The 21,354-nt window shown below is 52.3% G+C and overlaps 2 protein-coding genes and 1 long non-coding RNA gene across 4 annotated transcripts; 2 read left to right on the forward strand and 1 right to left on the reverse strand.

The window, feature by feature from the left end:
- Positions 1 to 5,022: 5,022 nt before the first annotated feature.
- Positions 5,023 to 5,839, forward strand: LOC148122194 (uncharacterized). Its single transcript, XR_015737651.1, has 2 exons — positions 5,023 to 5,188; positions 5,284 to 5,839. It is a non-coding gene; the product is annotated as an uncharacterized LOC148122194 (long non-coding RNA).
- Positions 5,648 to 15,335, reverse strand: LOC125393663 (3-ketoacyl-CoA thiolase B, peroxisomal). The gene is made up of 12 exons (XM_087905166.1): positions 15,026 to 15,335; positions 14,800 to 14,893; positions 13,709 to 13,766; positions 11,877 to 11,956; positions 11,476 to 11,518; positions 9,587 to 9,685; positions 8,552 to 8,632; positions 7,231 to 7,421; positions 6,930 to 7,109; positions 6,615 to 6,670; positions 6,367 to 6,512; positions 5,648 to 6,004 (listed from the first exon to the last, which is right to left on the reverse strand). Exons 1-12 carry the CDS (start codon positions 15,194 to 15,196, stop codon positions 5,929 to 5,931), a joined length of 1,275 nt encoding a protein of 424 aa, XP_087761292.1. The 5' UTR covers positions 15,197 to 15,335; the 3' UTR covers positions 5,648 to 5,928.
- A 1,324-nt stretch (positions 15,336 to 16,659) lies between these two features.
- On the forward strand, positions 16,660 to 20,923 carry Myd88 (MYD88 innate immune signal transduction adaptor). Of its 2 annotated transcripts, XM_048424272.3 has the most exons (6): positions 16,660 to 17,169; positions 17,879 to 18,013; positions 18,403 to 18,583; positions 18,763 to 18,854; positions 19,101 to 19,276; positions 19,681 to 20,923. In XM_048424272.3, exons 1-5 carry the CDS (start codon positions 16,842 to 16,844, stop codon positions 19,253 to 19,255), a joined length of 891 nt encoding a protein of 296 aa, XP_048280229.1. In that variant the 5' UTR covers positions 16,660 to 16,841; the 3' UTR covers positions 19,256 to 19,276; positions 19,681 to 20,923. The 2 variants fall into 2 exon arrangements, with proteins under 2 accessions (XP_048280229.1, XP_048280227.1); XM_048424270.3 differs by having other exon boundaries at positions 16,662 to 17,169; positions 19,101 to 20,923.
- Positions 20,924 to 21,354: the final 431 nt, after the last annotated feature.

Below are 21,354 nucleotides of genomic sequence, written 5' to 3' on the forward strand. Positions count from 1 at the left end.
TCGGAGACTTGCAGTGTGGTCTCTTGGCGTGCCCATCTGTCTGTCTCTCCTCATAGGACTTCCTACCCCTCTTTGGCCCACTGCAGTCACTTGGGGAACTATGCTGTCCCTGCCTGGGACTGGCTGCTCTCAGGACCCCACTGCCCACTGCTGCAGCTTGGAGATCCACAGCATTTTTACTTAATCCATTACAAAGAGCACATACTGCTTTTGGAGAGGAGCTGAGTTTGAGTCCCAGCACCCACTTCAAACTTGGTCTACAGAATTCAAGACCAGCCTGAACAATTTAGTGATCTCTGTCTGAACATTAAAATAAGTGTTGACCAGGGTGGTTGTGGAACATGCCTTTAATCCCAGCATTCAGGAGGCAGAGGTAGGTGGATCTCTGTGAGTTTGAGGCCAGCCTGGTCTACAGATGAGGTCCAAGACAGCCAGGGCTACCCCCACCAAAAAAATCCTGACTGAAAAAAAATAAAAAAGCAAAACCAATATGAGGGCCGAGAGTACAGCTCAGCAATAGAGTACTTGCCTAGCAGGTGAAAGGCCATAGATTCAACTCCCAGTATTGTGAAACAAAAATCCAAATAAACCAGAAATTAGGGACTGAATTAGATAATTCACTTATAATTCAGATTTAATAATTTATGTATCTGTCACTTTATTTTGTATTTATATGCAGAAGACTTCATCTTGGGGTATATTAAAAACTAAATCTATCTTCAGTCTATTGTGACTCAAAAGAAATAAAATTAGCCTTTAAATCAGTGGGAGGCTATTATGAGTGAAGATATCACCAACCATCCCTATCAGGGTAAGCATTGCATAAGCCCTGGTCCCAGTGGGAGGGTTTGGACCTGTCTTCGGTTAAATGAGTAACTTGTGCAGCTGACACTAAGATTTTGAAAAACCTGAGTTCAGTGTTTGCAGCTGGAGAGATGCTCAGTGGACTTTGATGTCTGGGCAAACAGAGCTCTAAAGGGAAATATGCTTATTTCCCCCAAACAGGGATATGCCTGATGTTTGTGTTTGCATTCTCCTTAAAAGCAAATTGGCTTAGGAAAATTAAATGTTAATCTTCTTTCTGGTTTTATGGTGTTTATCCCCTGGGGTCTGTGTGCCTAGTTTCCTTCACTCTGAACATTCAAAGCTAGCATGTCTACACACATGAAAGAAAGGTCTGGATGGATATATCCCTGTGTTATATCCTTGAAAATTATCTATGAAAATGAGATTCAGAAACTAGTGGCTAGGAGTGACTTTTACATTGTCATTTTCTTTATGTGGCTTATAATTTTTAATTTATGGACTGAAATGATAATCCATCCTCTCCCATCCTACCCACAGGTTTTGAAGGGACATAGTGTCTCATGCTTCAGACCATGCTGGCCTAGAATTATATAGACCTCCAACTCACAGTGATCTGCCTGCCTCAGCCTCCTAAGGGTTGAGATTATAATCCGATTGTCTGGGATTTTTTTTATTGGAACTTTTAAAAGAAACATTTTTTAATTATTTAAAAATTAATAAATAAAATAATAAATAAAAATAGAATTTATGTGCATGTGCATCTGTGCATGGAGACGGAGTGCAGACGCCCGTGGGGTCCACAGAGGCTGGCAGGACAGGCAGTCCTCTACAGGAGTCAGTTGCACTTTCAATGGCTGATCCATCTCTCCAGTCCCTGATTAGAACTCTTAAATCCTTCCCTTTATGAGATGGGATCTCTATTTTTTCCTTAATTGAAAATAAGATTTTTTTCTCACATAATATGTTTTTTGTTGTTTGTTTTCCGAGACAGGATTTTCCCTGTGTAACAGCCTTAGTTGTGCTGGAACTAGTTGTTGTACACCAGACTGGCCTTCAACTCACAGAGATCCGCCTGCCTCTGCCTCCCAAGTGCTGGGATTAAAGGCGTGCGCCACTGCCGCCACCCCCCCCCCTGCAATATTATCTTCATTACAGTCTTCCCTCCCTCCGTTCTTCCCAGTTCCTCCTGCCCTCCCTCCCCCCGGATCTACCCACTTTCTGTCTCATTAGAAAACAAACAGGCTGCTAAGGAATAATAATAAAACATAAATAATAAAATATAATAAGATAAAGAAAAAATTAACATGCCAAAATAGGACAAAACAAACGGAAGGAAAAGAACCTGAGAAAAGGCACAAGAAATACAGACACAGAGATACAGACGCAGAGATACAGACGCAGAGATACAGACGCAGAGAGAGATACAGGCACAGACAGAGATCCACTCACTGCACACTCAGAAATCCCATAAACTCTCTAAACTGGGAGCCATGATATATACACAAAGAGCCTGTAGGGTAAAAAAGATACAGATTTTTTTCTTATTTCATATATATATATATATATATATAATTTTCCTTTTTATTTTTAAAGCCCTGACATGACCTTATGTGACAAGGAACCTCCAAAGAAGCAGTAGAGTTAGTTCATTTTCTGTTGGCCATCTGCTGGGCATGCAGACTACCCTTAGGAATAGCTTGCTGGGCCAGTGGTGGCCCATGCCTTTAATCCTAGCACTTGAGAGGCAGAGGCAGGTGGATTTCTGAGTTTGAGGTCAGTCTGGTCTACAGAGTTCCAGGACAGCTACAGCTACACCAAGAAGCTCTGAATCAAAAAACAAAACAAAACAAAAACAAAAACAAACAAACAAAAACAAACAAACAAAAATCCTTAAACTTCATTTGCATGTGGCTATCAATTGAAGATGCCTTCTGGGTTAGGGATGGGGGCGTGTGCCCAATTCTTTCAGCTCTAAGACCCCATCTGGCAGGCCTGTGCATGCCTGTGCATGTTACCTCAGTCTGTGAACTCATGTGTGTACCGATCATATTGACTTAGAGGACTGTGTTCCCCTGGTGTCCTTCATTCCCATAGACAGAATTCCCTGTAGCTCAGGCTTACCCCAAAGTCTAGGGAGTTGAGAACAACCTTCAGCGAGGTTGTTCTCTCCAGCCTCTGCCTCACTTTGCAAGTGCTGGGCTTACAGGCTCGCACCGCTCTGCCTGACTTAAATCTTTCCTCTTGATAACTAGAGGTTTGGGCCATGAGTGGAGGCCTGCAGTCCCAGCACTCTAGAGGGAGATGCGGTTCAGTGTCTGCTTTGGCCTGCGTCCTACCCTGTTTGGCCTGAGTGCACCCTGGTCTGCTGTTCTCAGTCCAGAGGCACTGTGGGAGGAAAAACTGCCTTGGATGTCCCGTTTCAGACCCTAGCAGGCCCCTCACATCCTCAGGATAAAAACAGTCTCTCCTCCACCCAGTTTTCTTGTGCTCTGTCCCCTCAGGCCTCCAGCTCCTGAGGGCAGGGAAATCTGTCTTCTTGCCCTGACCAGAGCAGGTGCGTGGAGACCAAATGCACAAAGTGGGGGCACTACTGAGCCGTGTGCTGGACGGCTGGGCCAGTCCAGCTGGAGAGACTGCCCCACGGAGGGCCAAACAGGATATCCCTGGACCTGCAGCAGCCACCAGTGGGAAAGCAGGGGGCAGCTTCAGAGGGAGCTTGCCTTCAACAGCCATCTACTGTCCTACCGGAAGCTCCAGGCTTACCAGAGTGGACATTCTACAGACTGAGAGATGGCGTTTGCTCAGGGGTCTGCTCCTGGAGTGTCCCGCAGGGAGGCAGGGAGGAGGACAGCACCTGGCCGGGCTGTTCCCAGGCTGGCCTTGCCTTGAGGGTGGCAAGTCAACCATTCTCCCTTGAGATTGAAGATGAAGCCTGTGTCTAGTATACTAAAGGGAAATCAGAGGACGGCCTGATGGGAGGGGGTGGGGATAGCGAGCTCCTCAAGACAGCTGGGAGGGATGTTCTGTTCCAGGCCTGTTGAGCTCCAGGGTGAGCTTCATCGGCAGGTCGGTATGGAGCTGAGTTAGTTAGTCAGAGTGCCTGGCTTGAAGGACAGAGCCAGGGAAATGCCAGAGAACAGAAGCAGAAGTGGAGCATGCTAGCAGGTTCCTGGGCAGCAGCTGAGGCCAAGGGAGCACAGGGGACTACTGGGTGCCTGAGATCGGAGAAACTGCCCCACAGTCCAGTGCCTAAGGAGCCAAGGGGTGAGCCTCAGCACCGCTGTGGAACTCCGTCTTCCAGGCTGCTGGCCTCCTGGACACTCAGCAGTTGTGGCTCCAGAGAGCTACACAAGATTAACATTAACATTCCATTTTAGAGGGGAGAGAAGGCTCATGACACATGGCATCCCTCTCTTGAGGATAAGAAAGGGTTAGCCATTTCTAGTGAGGGGCGGAAGGACATTTTCTTTGGTGGTGTGACCAATCACAAGCTGCCCATGCTCTTGTAAGGAAGCCCTGATTTAAAACAAACAAACAAACAAACAAAACTCTTTGGTTCATTAAGCTGGACTTGAGTGGAGTCAGCTTTGATCCCTCGTTGGCTCTCTATCCGGAGGAAGAGCTATTTGTTCATGTCTCACTAGGAAAGTTCACGTGACAGCTCCACGGAAGGGAGGAGGCAGAGGGTGAAGGTCAGATGCTGACTGAACTGCCAGCCTAGGAGCAGAGCGCTGTCAGCTCCACTGGAGCCTAGCAGCAGGTGCCCTCTGACCCACCTCCCTGCAGAATGCCACATGGATCTCTGACTTTGGTGGCAATGTCAACTTCCTGCCATTTGCTCTCCTTGGCCCTGCCCTGTCCCAGGGACCCCAGCTCACAAGCCCACCCCAGGAAAGATGCTTCATCCCAGAGTCATAGCCTTGTGCTCCCAGGAGTGCCCCTGTTGGTGCCCCTGTGGGCTTTCTGTCTGTGTCAGCACTGCAGCTCTCCGCCAGCGGGTACACCTCAGAACCTGCCTCGTGAATGAGCAGCAAACCCAGGAGGTCTACCAAACTTCAGTGGCTGCTGGAGCAACCGGATCATGTAAGTGGGTACGTTCCGCCTTCACACGGGTCCACTGCTCCTGGGTGGGACCGAATAAGACACCTAGGAAGGTGATTGAGTACCTGGCACTTCCGGAGTCTGCCAGTCCTCCAGTCCCCGGTTGCCTTGCCCTGAATTGCTGGCATCCGCAACATCTGTGAGGCACGACTGGTCTGAGGACAACACATGGAGCAGTCTGTGCCCACGAATGCTTTTTTTCTCCGTGCAGGACATGGAAGCTAAGGCCGTGAGGCACACCTAGGAGTTCTCCAGTCTTGCAGGTTTTCTTCGCTGACAGGTAAAAGCTGCCATGGGCTTCTGGGGCACCGCCCACAGGACCTGGGCACTGGCTGGGGCTGCCTAACTTCACCTATCCCCACCACCTATTCCCAGGAGCAGCGGGCTACCCTGAGCCCAGGTGGTGGAGGTCTGCTGGCTTTAGCCGCGGGGCAGAGGACATTGGATGATGCAGCCTTCCTATACATGGCGCCTTAGCAGCTCGAAGGCATCCAGCAACAGCCTCAGCCGCAGTTAGAGAATTCAACATGATCCAGACTAGATGGGCAGCAGGACAGCGGCTGAGGGCTGGGATCGTTTCTGGGATGAGGGAGACTCTTCTAGGGCAAGGGTGTCAGCTGAGGTCCCGCAATGACAGGTCTCCGGAACTTGCACATAACTAGATCACTAGGGAGACCACAGCTCTTAATTATGATGCAAATCACACAGAATGGTCCCTGGAGGAAATGAGAGTCACTAAAATGAGACAACATAGATTTATTATGTCCATCCTGCCTCAAGGGAGGCACCGTCCCTCAGACGTCCACAATGCTTTTGCAGCCTCGGTGTTCCATGCTCACTTCGGCATAGCTTGGGGACCTTGACAGGGCAGTCCCTCTTTGTGCCACGAAGATCACATTATCTAGATTAAAGTGCTGTGATACACCATCCAGTGCTCAGTGTCCCGTGCAGATGGCTTCCGTAGAGTCCCCCTCTGGCCACCACTGTAGGACTCTCTGGGCAGTGCCTGCAGTCAGGGCTTCAGTACCCAGGGTATTCAAAGACAGCAGCGGCCCCCATCCCTGTCCCGATGCACATGGACACCACTCCATAAGCCCTGGGGAAAGAACCTGCGTTAGATGCGCAGAGCCGGCCCAAGAAGTGCCCTCACAAGGCAGAGCTGCAGCAACAAGGGCTCACGGACAGATGAGCAGAGCAGATCTGTGGGAACTGAGCCGTGGACAGACACACACAGCCAGGTGGCAGACACTTTCCACAGGTTGTGCTGCCTTTTAAGCAAGCCACCAGGAAGGCAGGTCTCGCCCTTCCATCCCTACTTCAGAATGTGTGTGTGTTTGTGTTTGTGTGTGTGCGCGTGCGCATGTGCACGCGCAGGCATGCTCACCTCCCCAGGCCCCAGCCATCAGACACCCCAGCTCCAACACCCCCCCTACACCACTCCACAAGGAGCAGCCTTACCGTTTCCCACGGCGCTTCAGTTCATTGAGCAGCGTGACGACCTGCCTAGCACCGGTGCAGCCCAGGGGGTGGCCCAGGGCTATTGCACCCCCCAGGGGGTTCACCTTCTCGGCAGGAATTCCCAGCTTCTCCACACAGTAGAGGGCCTGGAAGGAGCCAGAGCAATGGCTGGAGCCTCCATCTGCTCTGAACCACCAATCTGATCAATTGGTGGGCCCAATTGATCCCACCATGACACCCAGGCTCACCTGACTGGCAAAGGCCTCATTGATCTCAAAGACGTCTATGTCATTCACAGTCAGCCCTGCAGACAAGATACAGAGCAGAGCTGACAGCCATGGCGGGACTCTGGATTTCCTCTAGGCTCCACCCCAAGCACAGCTCTCGTGGTCCACTGTGTGCCAGGCGTGTGGGTCCCAATGGTAGGGTAGGGAGGCCTTGACTGTGGGGCGCTAGCCTGACCCACCTCCATTCCAGAGCACCCGCAGGTCAAACCCAGCACACCCCAGTCCCAGATACAGGTAACGAGGGGTCCAGGTACAGGATGAGAAGGGGCCGCTCACCTGCTTTCTGCAAAGCTGCAGGGATGGCATAGGCAGGACCGATGCCCATGATGTCAGGAGGGACGCCGACCACTGCATAGGACCTCAGAACCCCAAGGATGGGAAGGCCCAGTTCTTCAGCCTTGGACCTCCGGGCCAGCAGGACGGCAGCTGCTCCATCACTCACCTGACTGGAGTTTCCTAGGGGAGGAAGAGTGGGGTGAGGAGGCCTCAGACTGAGCTGAAGAGAGCCAGCCCTCCACCATCACCTTGCCAAGGGGCCTGGTCAGCTCCATCAGCCCTGTTCCCGGCCCACACTCACCAGCTGTGGTAGAGCCTCCATCCTTGAAGGCCGGCTTCAGCTTGGCCAGGCCCTCCATGGTGGTGCTGGGACGGACGCCCTCATCCTGGGACACCGTGATGGTTTTCTTGTTGCCCTTGTCATCAAGGACTGTGGTTGTCACAGGCACGATCTCAGCTCGGAAACAGCCCCTGCTCTGGGCTCTTGCAGCCCTGCCAGCACCATGGACAGTGAGATACAGGCATGTATAAGCTCCCTTCTTGTCTGTCCCTAGCTTTTGCCAAAAAGTACAGGAGAACATATACCTCAGGGGCTGAAGTCTGGGAATATACGTGGTCCTTGGGGAGCTCTGATTGGAAGGAATTCCTCAGGACCCTCACCTCCTTCTTGGTAGGGACAGCAAGCCTAAGGTCATCCATAAGCTCTTCTTCATCTGCCCCACAGCTCTAGATCAGATCTAATCCCTATCTCAAAGCGGAGCAAGGAGTTAAAATGAAACTTAATTTGTGTGTGAGCGTGCACACATACATACACCATAGCATGCATGTAGTGGTCAGAGGTCAACTCTGGGGTGTAGGTGGAGGCCTTCTGTTCTTTTCCCGGCTGTCCAGACCCGAAATAATCACACAGAAACTGTGTTAATTAAAACACTGCTTGGCCTACTAGCTCAGGCTTCTTATTAACTAACTCTTACATCTTAAATTAAACCATTTCTATTATTAACCTTACTGGTAAACCACGAGCCTGTGGTAAAACACAAAATAATACAAACAGGTTAAGATGTAAGAGCTAGTTAATAAGAAGACTGAGCTAGTAGGCCAAGCAGTTTTTAATTAACACAGTTTCTGTGTGATTATTTCGGGTCTAGGCAGCTAGGAAACGAACAAACAGCCTCTGTCTATACTGGGGAATCAGTTTTCCCCTTTCACCTTGGCATTCTGTTTCAATGAGTTCAGGTAGCTGGACCACAGACTTCTCACTGCTTCTCTTGTCTCCACTAAGACCCCTGCTTGAGGAGGCCGTCTGGCCCAGACACTATGTGTTTCTTTGCTTTCTCTTCTTTGTGCAGTTGGGTTGATCAACCTAGCCTGTCCAGAGGTCTAAGGCTTTGTATTTCTCTGATGGCAGCCCCGCTTTGCCTGAGGTCACCTCCCCACACTCAGGCCTATTCCATAATTTGGAAAGGCAGTGCCCTAGCCCAACTCACCATGATGCTGGCCACTGCAGCCTCCCAGCTAGAGATATGAGTCTTGTCCCTTGGGAAAGCTCTACCTGAAACTACTAGGTTAGCCCCATGACCTACTCTCAAGTCCTATCAATAGCCCACCCCAGACGCACTCACTTCTGCTGGGAGGCCAGAGCAAAGGCATCCTGCTTCTGCCGTGAAATGCCAAACCGCTCAGCCACATTCTCTGAGGTTATCCTAGAAACAAACAGCAAAACAGGAGACTGTGGGTCTGCTGGCCTGAGGGCCAGGGCCATACTAAAGGCCTGTGCTTGCACCTCTGGGCATCCAGGCCAGAGTCTCCAGTCCATGCTCCAGCTACTCCTGGCCAATCACTGATATTGATCACCCATGTCAACAGATGCTCACAGGTTCACACTTCAAAGACACCCTCTTAAAAGGTAGAGCAGCCTAAATGTGGATTCTACGAAAGGAACTGTCCCCCAGGTGAGTTGCCTCAGCCCATAAGACAAGGGCAGGAGGGATGTTGGGGGTACTACCTGGCCTCAGTTTACCTATGGCTTCCAGGCTACTCTTGGAAACACAGGATGTAGACACAGCCAGGTCAGTTTGGAGTCCTTACATGGCCAGCCTCCCCAGAATCCTTTGCCCTGGACACACGACGGAGAGCTCACAGATATGGTTGCCGTACGAAAGCACCAGAGAGATGGAATAGACTCCACAAACTGCATCTCACAGGCCCGAGTCCCCCCCAGGCATGCGTCGGAACCCGAATTGCCCGTGTTCTCATCTCTCGAGGCCTCCGGGGCTTTGAGGCCTGCTACCACTGCCTCAGACAGGGAAATGCAGGATGAGCTACATTTGGTGGAAACTCGTGTAATCAGAGAGGACATGTGGTGTGTGTGTGTGTGCGTGTGTGTGTGTGTGTGTGTGTGTGTGTGTGTTGGGTGGGTGAGGGGAAGGCAAGTCTCAGGAAAGGGAAGTCAAGAGCAGTGTTGATCCCTTACCCAGTTTCCATGGAATATATGATACCCAGAGGAAGAAGACAAAGTTAAGTACTGCCAGCCACAGAGGAGAAAACCCTGGTGTCTGGTCAAGGGCAGGCAGAACAGTGAGTGGGCGTGCGCACACGCACACACGCACACACACACACACACACACACACACACACACACCCCTGTGGACACTCACCCCATAGGAATCAGGCAGTCCCTGGCCTTCTCGTTCTCCAGCAGGCGTGAAGAAATGTTCCCAGGGTTCCCTCTCTCGGACAGGGACATGGACTCCACCCTGAGGAGACGGAGTGGGTCTTAGCCCTAGTAGGAAGCCCCAGGGAGGGCCAGCTGAATGGCAATTTCTGGGCGGATTTCAGGCAGTTCGGGGAGTGTGGTAAGCTGTCTAGGAAGCCCGAGGAAAGCAGATGATAGCCCATGAGGCAGGTGGAGCTTACAGAGCAGCTGAGCCTCTCTCCCTCAAGCCTAGTCACTGCTTTAGACCCACTCCCAGGGCCACGGCCAGTGAGGCAGGAAACTGGCAGCCCCCAGGGTTCCCGCCTGGTACCCACCCCCACCCCTTAGCTCAAGGCATATGCCCCGAGTTAGGTCAAGCTCTCTGTAGCTTCCAAGTCAAAGGGGGAAGGGGGGGAATTCCTTAGGTTAGTGCCAATCAAAGGGAGACCTGGCTGGAGTAGACAGGGAGGATGGACAGGGATTAGGTGTACAGGGCTCAGAAAAGGGGTGAGGGGATGAAGCTTCACAATGATAGCAGATGGCCTTAGCTGAGTGTTTGTCCTTCCCTGGTCATTAGCTCAAACTCTTCCCAAACAGTGACACCACATGACACAGACCCCACGGGGTTAGCTGGTCCTCTGGCAACCTCCCAGAGCCGAATCGGTGTCCCCTCGTAAAGATGACAACAGCAAGGTCTGAGTGGGTTGGGATTTGCCCACAGCTGTCCAATCTGGGCCATAACCAGGCAGTCTGGCCCCAAAGATAACCCTCAACTAGGAGGTCCTGGACAAGCTGCCCTCTCAAAGGCTAGAGGATAACCCTCAGCTAGGAGGCCCGGGACAAGCTGCCCTCTCAAAGGCTAGGGGATGGTCAGGACCACCCACTTTGTCTCCACTGCTAGGGTCCTCGAACTGACTGGGACTAGAATCCCAGTCTTTCCCTCAACTCACCAAATCTTCTGTCCTCATTATGACAAACATAAAGGACAGCAAAAGGCAGGCTGGCTGTGACCCTTGCCCACCATGGTCTCTGTGGACTTTGGCTGTTATCCTACTGACACCCAGGTTAGGATGACCAAGTGAAGGGCAGCTAAGACCTGACCATTGGCCAGCTATGCTTCCTAACAAAAAACACTGCACAGAGAATAGGAAAGGCTGCTGGCCCAGGCCATGCCAAGGCGTCCCCTAGATGTCTTTCCAGCTTCAGACACCCCCAGTCTAGGCCCTAGACGCTGCCCTCCCTTGGAACCACTTCCAAGTTAATTTCCACGGGCAGAAGTAAAACTGTAGTCTAGGTGGTGACAGAGAACAGATAGCCAACAATCTGCCCCTCAGCACCCAGTTGTAGCCCGAGTGCCAGGTTGGTGACAAGAGAATGGGTAGAAGAGAAAAGCAGTCATACAATAAAAGCTGTGCTTGGCTCTAGGCTGGCTTCTAACCTAAGATCCTCTTGTCCGTCTCCTTCTAGCCAGGATGGACAGGATGAGCCACTGTGCTCTGCTCTCTGGGTCTCTGGGTTCAGGGGACCAAAGCTGATATTCCTCTCTCAGCAGGCACGAAGAATACACTGAAGGCATTCTCAAGTGTAGCCCTCTCTCAGCGTGCTCGACCACGTTTTCAACTCTGGCGGATTCCCAGGCTACCTTAGACCAAGTCTCTCTATGGCTGGTGCTGAGACTGGGCCATTCCCGAGCAGCCCAGAGCTTGGGTCACTCCTGGGCACATTTCTGGGAGCCCAACCTAGCCAGCTGCCATGGTGGGCAGGAGAATCATGGCCCCTCAGAATCGAGGAGAGGAAAATTAGTTTGATTATTATATTGGTTAATAAGGTCCAGCAGGAAGACCATCTTACCCACAGGCCATGCCAATGTCATAAGACCCATTTCTGATGCCACCTGCAACAAAAGCACTTCATAACCATCCTGACCGGAGTGGACCTGCCCTGAGCAGCACAGCCCGTTCCCTCCCTGCTCTCGGGGTACATTCGCCAAAGCCTCACAGAAGACCCAGGAGCACTCAGAAAGGCTTGGGGTCTGACAGTGGGTATTCCTCCACTCCTCTCTGCCTAGAGTCCCTGGGGTCAAGAACCAAGGTCAGAGCCAATAGTGATGGTGCACATTTTTAATCTTAGTACTCAGGCAGATGCAGGAGGATCTCCGAGTTCCGGGACAGCCTCACAGGGAAAACCTATTTCAAACACAACAAAACAAAAACCCCGGGCAAGCTCATGGGCCCCTGGCAGTCACAACTCACCAGCGATGTTGGCCACTGCCTGCAGCCCTGATGAACACTGTCTGTTGACGGTAGACAATGGGACAGTCTCTGGAATGCCACTGAAACAGAAGGGGAGATGGCAGTCAGCCTTGGACGTGTAGCCAGCCCTGAGCATGCCACAGCCTCATAGAAAACAGGCCCCATGAGGCTCCAGGGCTCCGTTACGGTGCATAGCAGTGTGCATGGAGGGATAACAGCTATCCGTGTCCCCACCAGGGTAGACATATGTAAAGGAGGGATCAACCACATGGCAAACCCAGTCACTATCGCCACTAGCAACCAGGGTCCCCAAGCACATATCCTGCTACCTTGTGATTCTAAACCCAGGCAGGGGACGCTTGTTTGGGCCACAGGCATTCTTCCTCGCCTGCTGACGACTTCACAAAGGAAAGCAGCCATTGCTTTTGCCCACACAGAGGCAGACCACCAGCCTTGGAGCAAGGTCTCACAGACAAGGCCTCCCACCATTTCTGCCACCTGGCCTCACTCACCAACACTCACACACCTGTGTGCCTGTGTGTGTTCTCTGATAATCTGCTCTTGCCCGGATGAAGAGTGCTTCCGGCATATTTGTACCAGGCACTCCTCGGGTTCCGGCACTCGGATCAGCTCTGGCAGCGACCTCGGCTGCCCCTCTGGGTAGATAACCCATCTTGGCCAACAGTACAAAAGCCTCATTTCTAGCACCTCCTTAGACGAGCTTGGGAAGTTACTTGAGAATCTTGCTGCTCCTGCTGTACAGTCGGGCTTGGAAACTCTCAGGCCAGGCTCTCACTGACAGCTTTTCAGGCTTGATACATTCTTAGTTTCAAATTACCCATTCATCAAATCCCTTCCCGCAAGGCACCACGTTTTCAACAAATAATTTGTACTGAGCACAAGGTACTGTGTTGAGGAGTTTAAGACACCAGCAGTACTGTGTCCCAGAGGATGTCCAACCAAAATGCAGAAAAAAAAAACTAATCCACTGTCAAAGATGCAAATTACAGGGCCAGATGGCAAAGCCATAGCACAGGGAGGCACACAGCAACCCACCGGACAAGAAGGCCACTCTTTTGACACTTGAGAGCCAGTCTCCAAAGATATTTGGGCAGGGGTTGGCTGCCCTGGGACAGAAGGGGACAGAATGGGCAGAGTGGTGCATACAGGAGGCAGACAGGGTAGATGAAGGAGGGACAGTCAAAGTGAGCAAGCAGGGAAGCGGTGAGAATGGAAAGTTACCAGAGGGATGGGAAGGCCTTCGACCCAGTCTAAGTCTGACCCTTCTAGTCTCTAGAGGGTCTGTTTCCTGCCCTACTCTCACACTGACCAGTGTGGCTTTTATGTCTCATCCACCTGAGGGAGGGTGATTTTCAATCTACACATGGAAGTAATTAACTACTGCTTCCCCAACTGGAAGATGGCCAGGGGGCTCCTCCTGGCTTCCCCTCCCCATTGCCATCCCCATCCTCAAGCTTCTGATCAGGGACTGCACCTGGACCCCTCAGGCAGCTCACGTAGGAATGGAAGCAAAGTTACAGACCAAGGTGGTTATGGGATTATTTACCTGACATGTGAAGACAGAGTCCACATGTCCAAAGGCTAAGCAACAAGTTGGCTTTGGGAAAAATCAGGTCACCTTTGCCCCAGTCTCAAAGCCCTGGGTGTCCTGGCTGTGGGCCAGGTAACACACCCCTCAAAGTAGGAGAAAAGTTGGGTCCAAGGATTCTGATTGATTTGATATCTAGTGTCCAACCTGATAACCTGTCACCTACAGACTGGTCAATGGTGCTAGAATCCCCCCACCCACCCACCAGAGGTAGAAGGATTACCTCAGAAATTGGCCGATGCGTGCCATGACGGCCCCAGCTCCTGGCTGAAGTACATTGCCTGTAGATAGAAACCGCACTCAGTACCAAGTTTTGCATCCTGACTTTCAGTTGTGAGTCCCAAAGAGGACAGCGTACAGATATTTCTTCAGGATCACTTCGGGATGTTCCCAGGCTCATGTGAAACTATAGAAGTTAAGAGTCTAGGGAATGGGAAGCCAGCTATCAACCGCCCATCACCCACCAGCCCAGCGTTGGAGGGCCACCAGCATGTTTGCCAGGGCATGCTCCTCCACATCAGCAAGGTGGGCGGGTGGCCTGGCAACAGGAGAGAGCCTCTAGGGTACGAGGCACAGTGCAATAATAATATGGTAGAATAATATCGTGAGTGCAAAGACTTGAGCTGAGGGAAGTAGGGCTGGAGGTGAGGGGAAGGAAGCGAGTCTGCAATGCCTAGCCTCCCCAAGTGTCCTCCCCCAAGCCCTGTGTCACCGTGGGAGGAGGAACAGGCTGGCATCCCGGGATAGAACCATGTCCTACACAATGTTGTTCTAATTCAGGGAAGAACAGGAGTTAGGGCAGGGCCTGATGAACCCTGTCTACACCTGTAGCCGGTCTGACAGACGGAATGTCGGTGTAGGTGGAAAACCGTGGCCTCCCACCTCCTGGAGTCTCCAGAAACATCTGGGCTTTAGAGTAGTGGTTCTCAACCTTTCGAAGGCTGCCACCCTTTAACACAGTTTCTCGTGTTGTGGTGACTCCCCACTGTTATTTTGCTACTACTTCATAACGGTAATTTTGCTACTGTTATGAAGTGTAATGTAAATATCTGTGTTTTCCGATGATTCTAGGAGGGGTCGCGACCCACAGGTTGAGAATCGATGCTTTAAAGTATCTACCACAGCGTATTCTGCTTTCCACTGCCGCTCAGCTGGCTGCTGCGCTTGGAGGTGGTGGGGCACAGGCCACCATCCCACTGGAATCAGTGGAATCTGTCAAGTGTTGCTCTGTGAAACCTGGGTTCACGGTGAGAAGGGGAGGCCCCTGAAGGGAGGACGAGGAGGACCCGGCGCAGGCCTGGCAGGTGAGCTCACCCACGGAGATGTCTCCCAGCTGCTCAGGTCTGAGGTTCACGTCCTGGAGAACCGCGGTCAACACGGCCGACAGAAGCTCGTCCGGGGTGGTGTCCTGCAGGGCGAAGCGCAGCGGCAGTGAGCCCCGCTCCCGCATGCCCACCGGGGACTCTGCGGGCACCGTAGCCCAGCGGGCAAGATCGCACTGGCCGCCTTCTGCGACCCTCGCCCATCGGAGGGGTCTCACCTTGAAGCCGCCGCGGCCCGAACGGCCGATGGGGGTGCGCCGTCCGTGCACCACCACCACGTCGGAGGCCGAAGCCTGCGGGAAGCCCGCGGAGCAGGGCGCGGCTTGCAGCGCGGAGCTCGACTCGGGCCGGCCGGCCAGGTGTCCTAGCACTACCTGCAGTCGATGCATCGCGGAGGTGGGTCACGAAGATTTGCCTGGATCTGGGTGCAGAGCTCGGAGAATAAAAGAGATCGCCGGCGCAGGCGCAGGACAGCCTCTACCTAGTGAGGCCTAAAAGTTGAACACAACCCTGGTAGAATAATATCGCGAGTGATGGGGTGGGGCTCCCAGGGGGCCCGCCCACTCCTAGACACAACCAGTTAGACTAAGGGGCGTCTGCTTGAGGGCACGGCCCAGCTACCCATCCCTCCCCGGAGCCCCGCCCAAGCCTCGTCCGGAGCTGCTCTTTCCACTAAAAGCCCCGCCCACCAATCCTAAGGAGGCCAATCAGAATGTTACCCTTAAGCCTCTCCCAGAAACGCGAACTGGAAACTTAAGTTTGCGCAACCTTTTGCACACGGAAAGGAGGTACCCCAAACTTTTGGTTTCCTAAGATGAACGCAGCCTCAAGGGAGCCCCTCCTCCAAAGCACTGAGCTCAGCGCGCAGCAGCCCGAAAGGCGGGAAGGCGGAGCCCGGCACACGGCTTCTCCATTTGCTGGGCGAGCTAGAAAAAACACTGAGTCTCCCATCAAAATTTGCTCTGTTCTGTCCGGCGTCCCAAAACCCAGAACGGAGGACTTAGTTAACGTTGCAGCGCCTAGTTCGGCCCCGACGGGGTTGGACTGTCACAGATGCTTGCTCAAAAAACAAAGCAATTTTTGTTTCCTGGTTGGTATGGAGAACCGATTTTACAAATATGAGGAAAAGCAGGCAGGTTCTAACTGTAGAGTGTTCCACACATCTTCAGCTTAGTTTGCATCTGCTTGGGATGATGTCATTAGTGTCCTCGTTCCCCTAGGAATTCTACTAAGACGGGGTGGGGTGGTGGTGGAGTGGAGACCCTGAGTTGGACATTGACACCTAAATAGATTAACTAAGTGAATTAGCAAAAACAAGTTTTCCTAGGTCTAGACTGTACCTTCAGCATTAAAGAGTAAGTTGGCAGGTCCTCGTGGTTTTTTGCAGACCCCTGGAGGGTAGAACTGGATTTGCCTCATACCAAAAGACAGGATGCCCTAAATGCCAACTCGCGGGTAGGGTTGTGGTCTACCCCTTTAAAAGGCATTCACCGCTTGCACCAGATGGCTGAGGGCAAATCGAGGCTTCACTTTGCCACTTCCGAAGTCACGTCTGTCTCTTCCCTTCCCATTACCAGAATACAGGTTACTGTACATAAGGACTGTAACTCCTTCATGTCCTAAACAAGACGGATTCATCTCACTATGTGTTGCACCACTACCAGATCGACCAGGACAGGTCTGTAGGGCACGAGACCGACGCCAGAGACCTTTTCCCAGGTTCTCACACCATCAAAGGGGAGACGAGCAAAGGTTAGAAACACGAGTTGGGTGGAGCTCAGGCCCCGTGTTTAGGTTCATGCGCGCGCGCGCACCGCCCCCCCCCCCCTCCCGCGAAACACACGCACACTCCGAGGGTCTGAGGGCAGTGGCGGGGAACCGCAACTGCGCTCTTGGGCCAGGGACTCCAGATTCTAGCAAAGGGCGGAGCTTCTCGGAAAGTGAGGGAAGGCGGGGCTGGCAGGAACCCTAGGGGAAGTAGGAAGCTCGGCTGGCGAGCGGACCGGACCTCACCGAAGCTCAGGCTGGCTCGCCATGTCCGCAGGAGGCCCTCGAGTGGGATCCGTGTCCCTGGACTTCTCCAAGTTCTCCCTACCCTTGGCCGCGCTCAACGTGGGAGTGCGGCGCCGTCTCTCGCTATTCTTAAACGTCCGGATGCCGGTGGCGGCCGACTGGACCTTGCTGGCGGAGGAGATGGGCTTCGAGTACTTGGAGATCCGACAACTGGAGACGCGCCCTGACCCCACGGGCAGTTTGTTGGATGCCTGGCAGGGGCGCTCTGGCGCGACGGTCGGCAGGCTGTTAGAGATGCTAGCCATGCTGGACCGTGAGGATATACTGCGGGAGCTGTTGCCCCACATCGGTGAGGACGCGTGCTTTCTGGCTTTGCGCCAATAGTCGAGGAGGCTGGTCTTGGCATATCAATCTTGTTTCATTTTTCTGGGGTGTGCTGGGCAGGGAAGGAGAGATGGTCGAATTTTCTGTCAATATGTAGGACAGCACAGGGATTGGGAGAGGGTTCAAAAGCCCTAGTTAGGGAAAGGTGTGGAATGAGTCTCGGCCAGGAATCAAGATCTGCTTCCCTGGGAGTATCCCAGTAGTATCAGGAGCAACAGGTGAAGGACTAAAGCCCTTTCTGTCTCTCATGGACACTCAACACAATGCCCCTGCCCACAGGTACCTTGCTAGATGGGGGGTCACCACCCTCACTGAGTACTTACCAGATAACTGAGCCCTTCGGGGTTCAAGCCCCCTCCCCCCCACTGCCCTGCACCCTGCACGATGTCAGATTTGGAGCCGTTCTCAAGAGCCTTAGAAACGGGATGCGTGCGGGATGATGCGTGAGAGGCAGGTGCCAGCTGTACTTTGTTGGCCTCCCAGATGCCCAGTTTGGGAGAGTCAGACAGGAGGGCCTGTTTGTCAGATCTGTCCATGGCTCCAGTGACTACTAGAGAAGGTCCAGAGCCTGTGGAACAAAGAGACCAGTGGAACACAGACAGGGTGTAGGTGCTGAGTGTGTACAGCAGCCTGGGCAACTGGGGAGCCTTCTACACCCCATCTCTTCTCCACAGAGAATGACTGCAAGAAATACATAACGAAGCAGCAGATGCAGGAGTCTGAGAAGCCCTTACAGGTGGCCAGAGTGGAAAGCAGTGTCCCACAAACAAAGGAGCTGGAGGGCATCACCACTCTCGACGACCCGCTTGGTGAGGGCCCAGTGCTGTTCCCCTGGGTAGGCTAGGTGGGCACAGCCCCGGGATGCGTACAGAGCATGGATATTGCAATACAGACGGGCGGACCTAGGACCTTGAGCAAATCCCTCCTTCTTTCTGAGTCTTGGTTTCCCCATTCAAGAAATGGGTATAAAAGCAGCCCTATCTCTGAGTGCTTCTGAGACCGTAATGGCTTGCCTCCTTCACAGTTAACCCAGCTTTCATCTGGGAGGGAGTTATCTTTTCACTGGTGGGAAGGGCATACGTAAGACATCACTTCGGGATGGGTGCAGGCCCCGGTTCCCTTGATGGATGACTTCAGGTTGGGCTCCATCCAGCCTTCCTGCAGACAGCTGACCATTACCCTTGTCCCCTGTCCTCAGGACAAACACCAGAGCTTTTCGATGCCTTCATCTGCTACTGCCCCAGTGATATTGAGTTTGTGCAGGAGATGATCAGGCAGCTAGAACAGACAGACTATCGGCTGAAGCTGTGTGTGTCCGACCGTGATGTCCTGCCAGGCACCTGTGTCTGGTCCATTGCCAGTGAACTCATTGAGAAAAGGTTGGTGAGACATCCCAGTGGGCAGGTGGGTGAGGTCCAGAGGTCCAGAGGCTAGGACTCCCCTGCCATCTGGACTCTATACTGGGTAGCCTGGGTACTGTGGTCCTCGCAGAGGCTAGCTTCTGGGGGTAAGCTGAAGGAAGTCATCGCGATGCCTGCATTCTGCCGCTCTCCCTTAGGTGTCGCCGGATGGTGGTCGTTGTTTCTGATGATTACTTACAGAGCAAGGAGTGTGATTTCCAGACCAAGTTTGCTCTCAGCCTCTCTCCAGGTAAATTTAAGCCTGCTTTGGTCAGAGAGGGGAGGGGAGGTATAGCCTTAAGATTCCAGACCAAGAATGCAGGACCAAAGCATGCCAGATCTCTGAGTGAGTGTACCTGCACGTTCTTTATGTCATGGATGTGTACTATGGGTACCTAGCTGGTGGGGCACTGGTGTTATCCCTTGCTTTGGAGACAGGGTCTGCCTCACCACAGGGCAGGGGCCTAGTCCCAATACCACACCGTTTGGCCTCCAGGTGTCCAACAGAAGCGGCTGATTCCCATCAAATACAAGGCGATGAAGAAGGACTTCCCCAGTATCCTGCGGTTCATCACTATCTGTGACTATACCAACCCTTGTACCAAGTCCTGGTTCTGGACCCGCCTTGCCAAGGCTTTGTCTCTGCCCTGAAGATGGCCCCCGGAGCTCTAGGTCTGTCAGCCTGCCCTTGCCTCCTCTGACCCTGTAGGAGGGAATTTATGGTCCACTCATCCCTAGAGGTTCTAGCTGAACTTCCACAGCAACCAAACCCCATCTGGACACCCTCCCTCAAGTCCTGAATGGAATGAGTGACTGAAAGTGACTTTATTGCTTGCTGGGTTGTCAGCCAGCGCAGTGATGACCAGGGTCAGTTGAGTCTATGTAGAGGACCAGCTAAGTTACGTCTGAGCCATCTTTGGCCTCAGTTTCTCCACCCGAGGGACAGAGTATGGAGAGCCAACAGGAACATGGGAAGACACTGTTCTGGCTGAAGGAGAGCTGGTTATTATGGGACCACAGTCATGCCAGGACGACTTCCTCCTGTCCGCCTCACTTTCCTGTCCCTCCGTTTACAGGGCAATGCGAAGGTGAGCTGACTTTGACCCGGATTCTCTGAAACTGTCCTATCTGCATCTTTAACCCCCTCAGACTCAGCCCCACATTTGGTGGTCACTGGTCTGGGTAACTGGGATTGCTTTTCCCTCCCATGTAGCCATCCCTGTGCACGTGTTCCAGTTTTGCCTTGCTTGAAGAGGATCCTGTCCTCTGACATGACTATCACTTATAGTGGCCCCAGCAGGGCCACCAGGATGATGTCATCAGGGAATATTCCTCTCTGGCCCACCAACACAGAGACTTTCTACCAACTTTCTGCACCCCGATTACCTACTTGGTTAACAAGCAGCAAACACACACGAAAAACGTCCTTTCCCCAGTGCTTGGAGTCTTGTTCATGCAGATATATGTAGCATGTTTCCTTACATACACAGGCATCTGCCTACATGTGTTTACTTTGGGACAGCTCCCAAGAGTGGCTGAGTGGAAGAGTTCTACCATCAAGGAGGCCTGGCCATTTCCCTGGACAAAAATGGGGTGTCTTTACTACAGGTGGTAGCAACATGCCTACAATTCCAGCATTTGTGAGGTAGGGGCAGGAGAATCAGGAGTTCAAGACTTTCCTTGGCTACACACCAAGTTTAAAGGCCAGCCTGGACTACATGGCAGCCTCTCTCTCTCTTTCTCTCTCTCTCTCTCTCTCTCTCTCTCTCTCTCTCTCTCTCTCTCACACACACACACACACACACACACACACACTGCCAAAAAAAAGAAGAAAAAGATGGGACACTGTTAATTTCTTCTCTTTTCTCTAATCATTGAAAGCAAAGTCTAGAAAGGCCCCAAATGTGAGTCAAGCCTGTGTGCCTTCAGCAAAATGAAGTTGAAAAAGGAGAAGCTGCCTCACACCACAGCTCGGCTGCTTCCTCCCTAGCAAGATGGTTCCCACATTCCTCTCAAGCTCTCGGCCATGGAGGCAATGTCCCTAGTCTCTGTGCTCAGGGCATACCCCAGGGTCCCGAAACCAACAGAAAATGGGTCTCAGTGTCTGGGGCTGGAACGGAGGCCCCTTTGCATGACCTCACGAAGCACTTCTGTGCTTGATATTGGGCATTTTAGAGCAATTTGGGCAAAATATCTTCTATACCTGTTATATAGGTTTTATGAGAACTTCAGTGAGATAGGTGGGATCAAGGCTCATGTTTGCCATTTGTACTTCTGTATTTGAAATTTGTGATAAAATTTATTCTATTTTAGAAAGCATACTTGTGAATGTGTGTGTGTGTGTGTGTGTGTGTGTGTGTTAAGGAGTTTGGAAGCAGACAGCTAGGCTATGACTTTCTCATGTAAGAGAAGTCGCCCTGTAATGTGGTTTTTCCTGGGGCTTCCAGACGACTGAACCCTGGCCTCATAGGCTCAGGCTTCAGCAGGGACCAGGGGGAGACAAGGGTATCCATCTGCTCCAGAAACCAGCTTTCTCCCACCAGCCTGAGTCTTTCCTAGGCTATACCAGGTTCTAGGTCCTGGCCCTGTTGGTTGTATGTAGTGCCAGGGATTGAACCCAACATCCATGTTAAGCAGATTTTCTGTCACCTAAGCTGTATTCTCCAAACACTGTCTAGATCTTGATTATGGTGTTACACATATCCATGTAAATAGATGGCTAAGCGCTATACACACAATATTGATGTCAC

Source organism: Myodes glareolus, chromosome 4 (assembly GCF_982192425.1).
Source record: "Myodes glareolus chromosome 4, mMyoGla1.1, whole genome shotgun sequence".
Classification (NCBI taxonomy): Eukaryota; Metazoa; Chordata; class Mammalia; order Rodentia; family Cricetidae; genus Myodes; species Myodes glareolus.

Bases quoted from the DNA above. Each gene is read 5' to 3' on its own strand.
- LOC125393663 (XM_087905166.1), bottom strand. From the start codon at position 15,196: ATGCATCGACTGCAGGTAGTGCTAGGACACCTGGCCGGCCGGCCCGAG. The intron at 13,767-14,799 runs GTGAGCTCACCT...TTCTATCTACAG, and splicing joins GCTGGGAGACATCTCCGTGG to GCAATGTACTTCAGCCAGGA. The intron at 11,957-13,708 runs GTAATCCTTCTA...CTTCTGTTTCAG, and splicing joins CGCATCGGCCAATTTCTGAG to TGGCATTCCAGAGACTGTCC.
- Myd88 (XM_048424272.3), top strand. From the start codon at position 16,842: ATGTCCGCAGGAGGCCCTCGAGTGGGATCCGTGTCCCTGGACTTCTCC. The intron at 18,014-18,402 runs GTGAGGGCCCAG...CCCTGTCCTCAG, and splicing joins CACTCTCGACGACCCGCTTG to GACAAACACCAGAGCTTTTC. The intron at 18,584-18,762 runs GTTGGTGAGACA...GCTCTCCCTTAG, and splicing joins AGTGAACTCATTGAGAAAAG to GTGTCGCCGGATGGTGGTCG.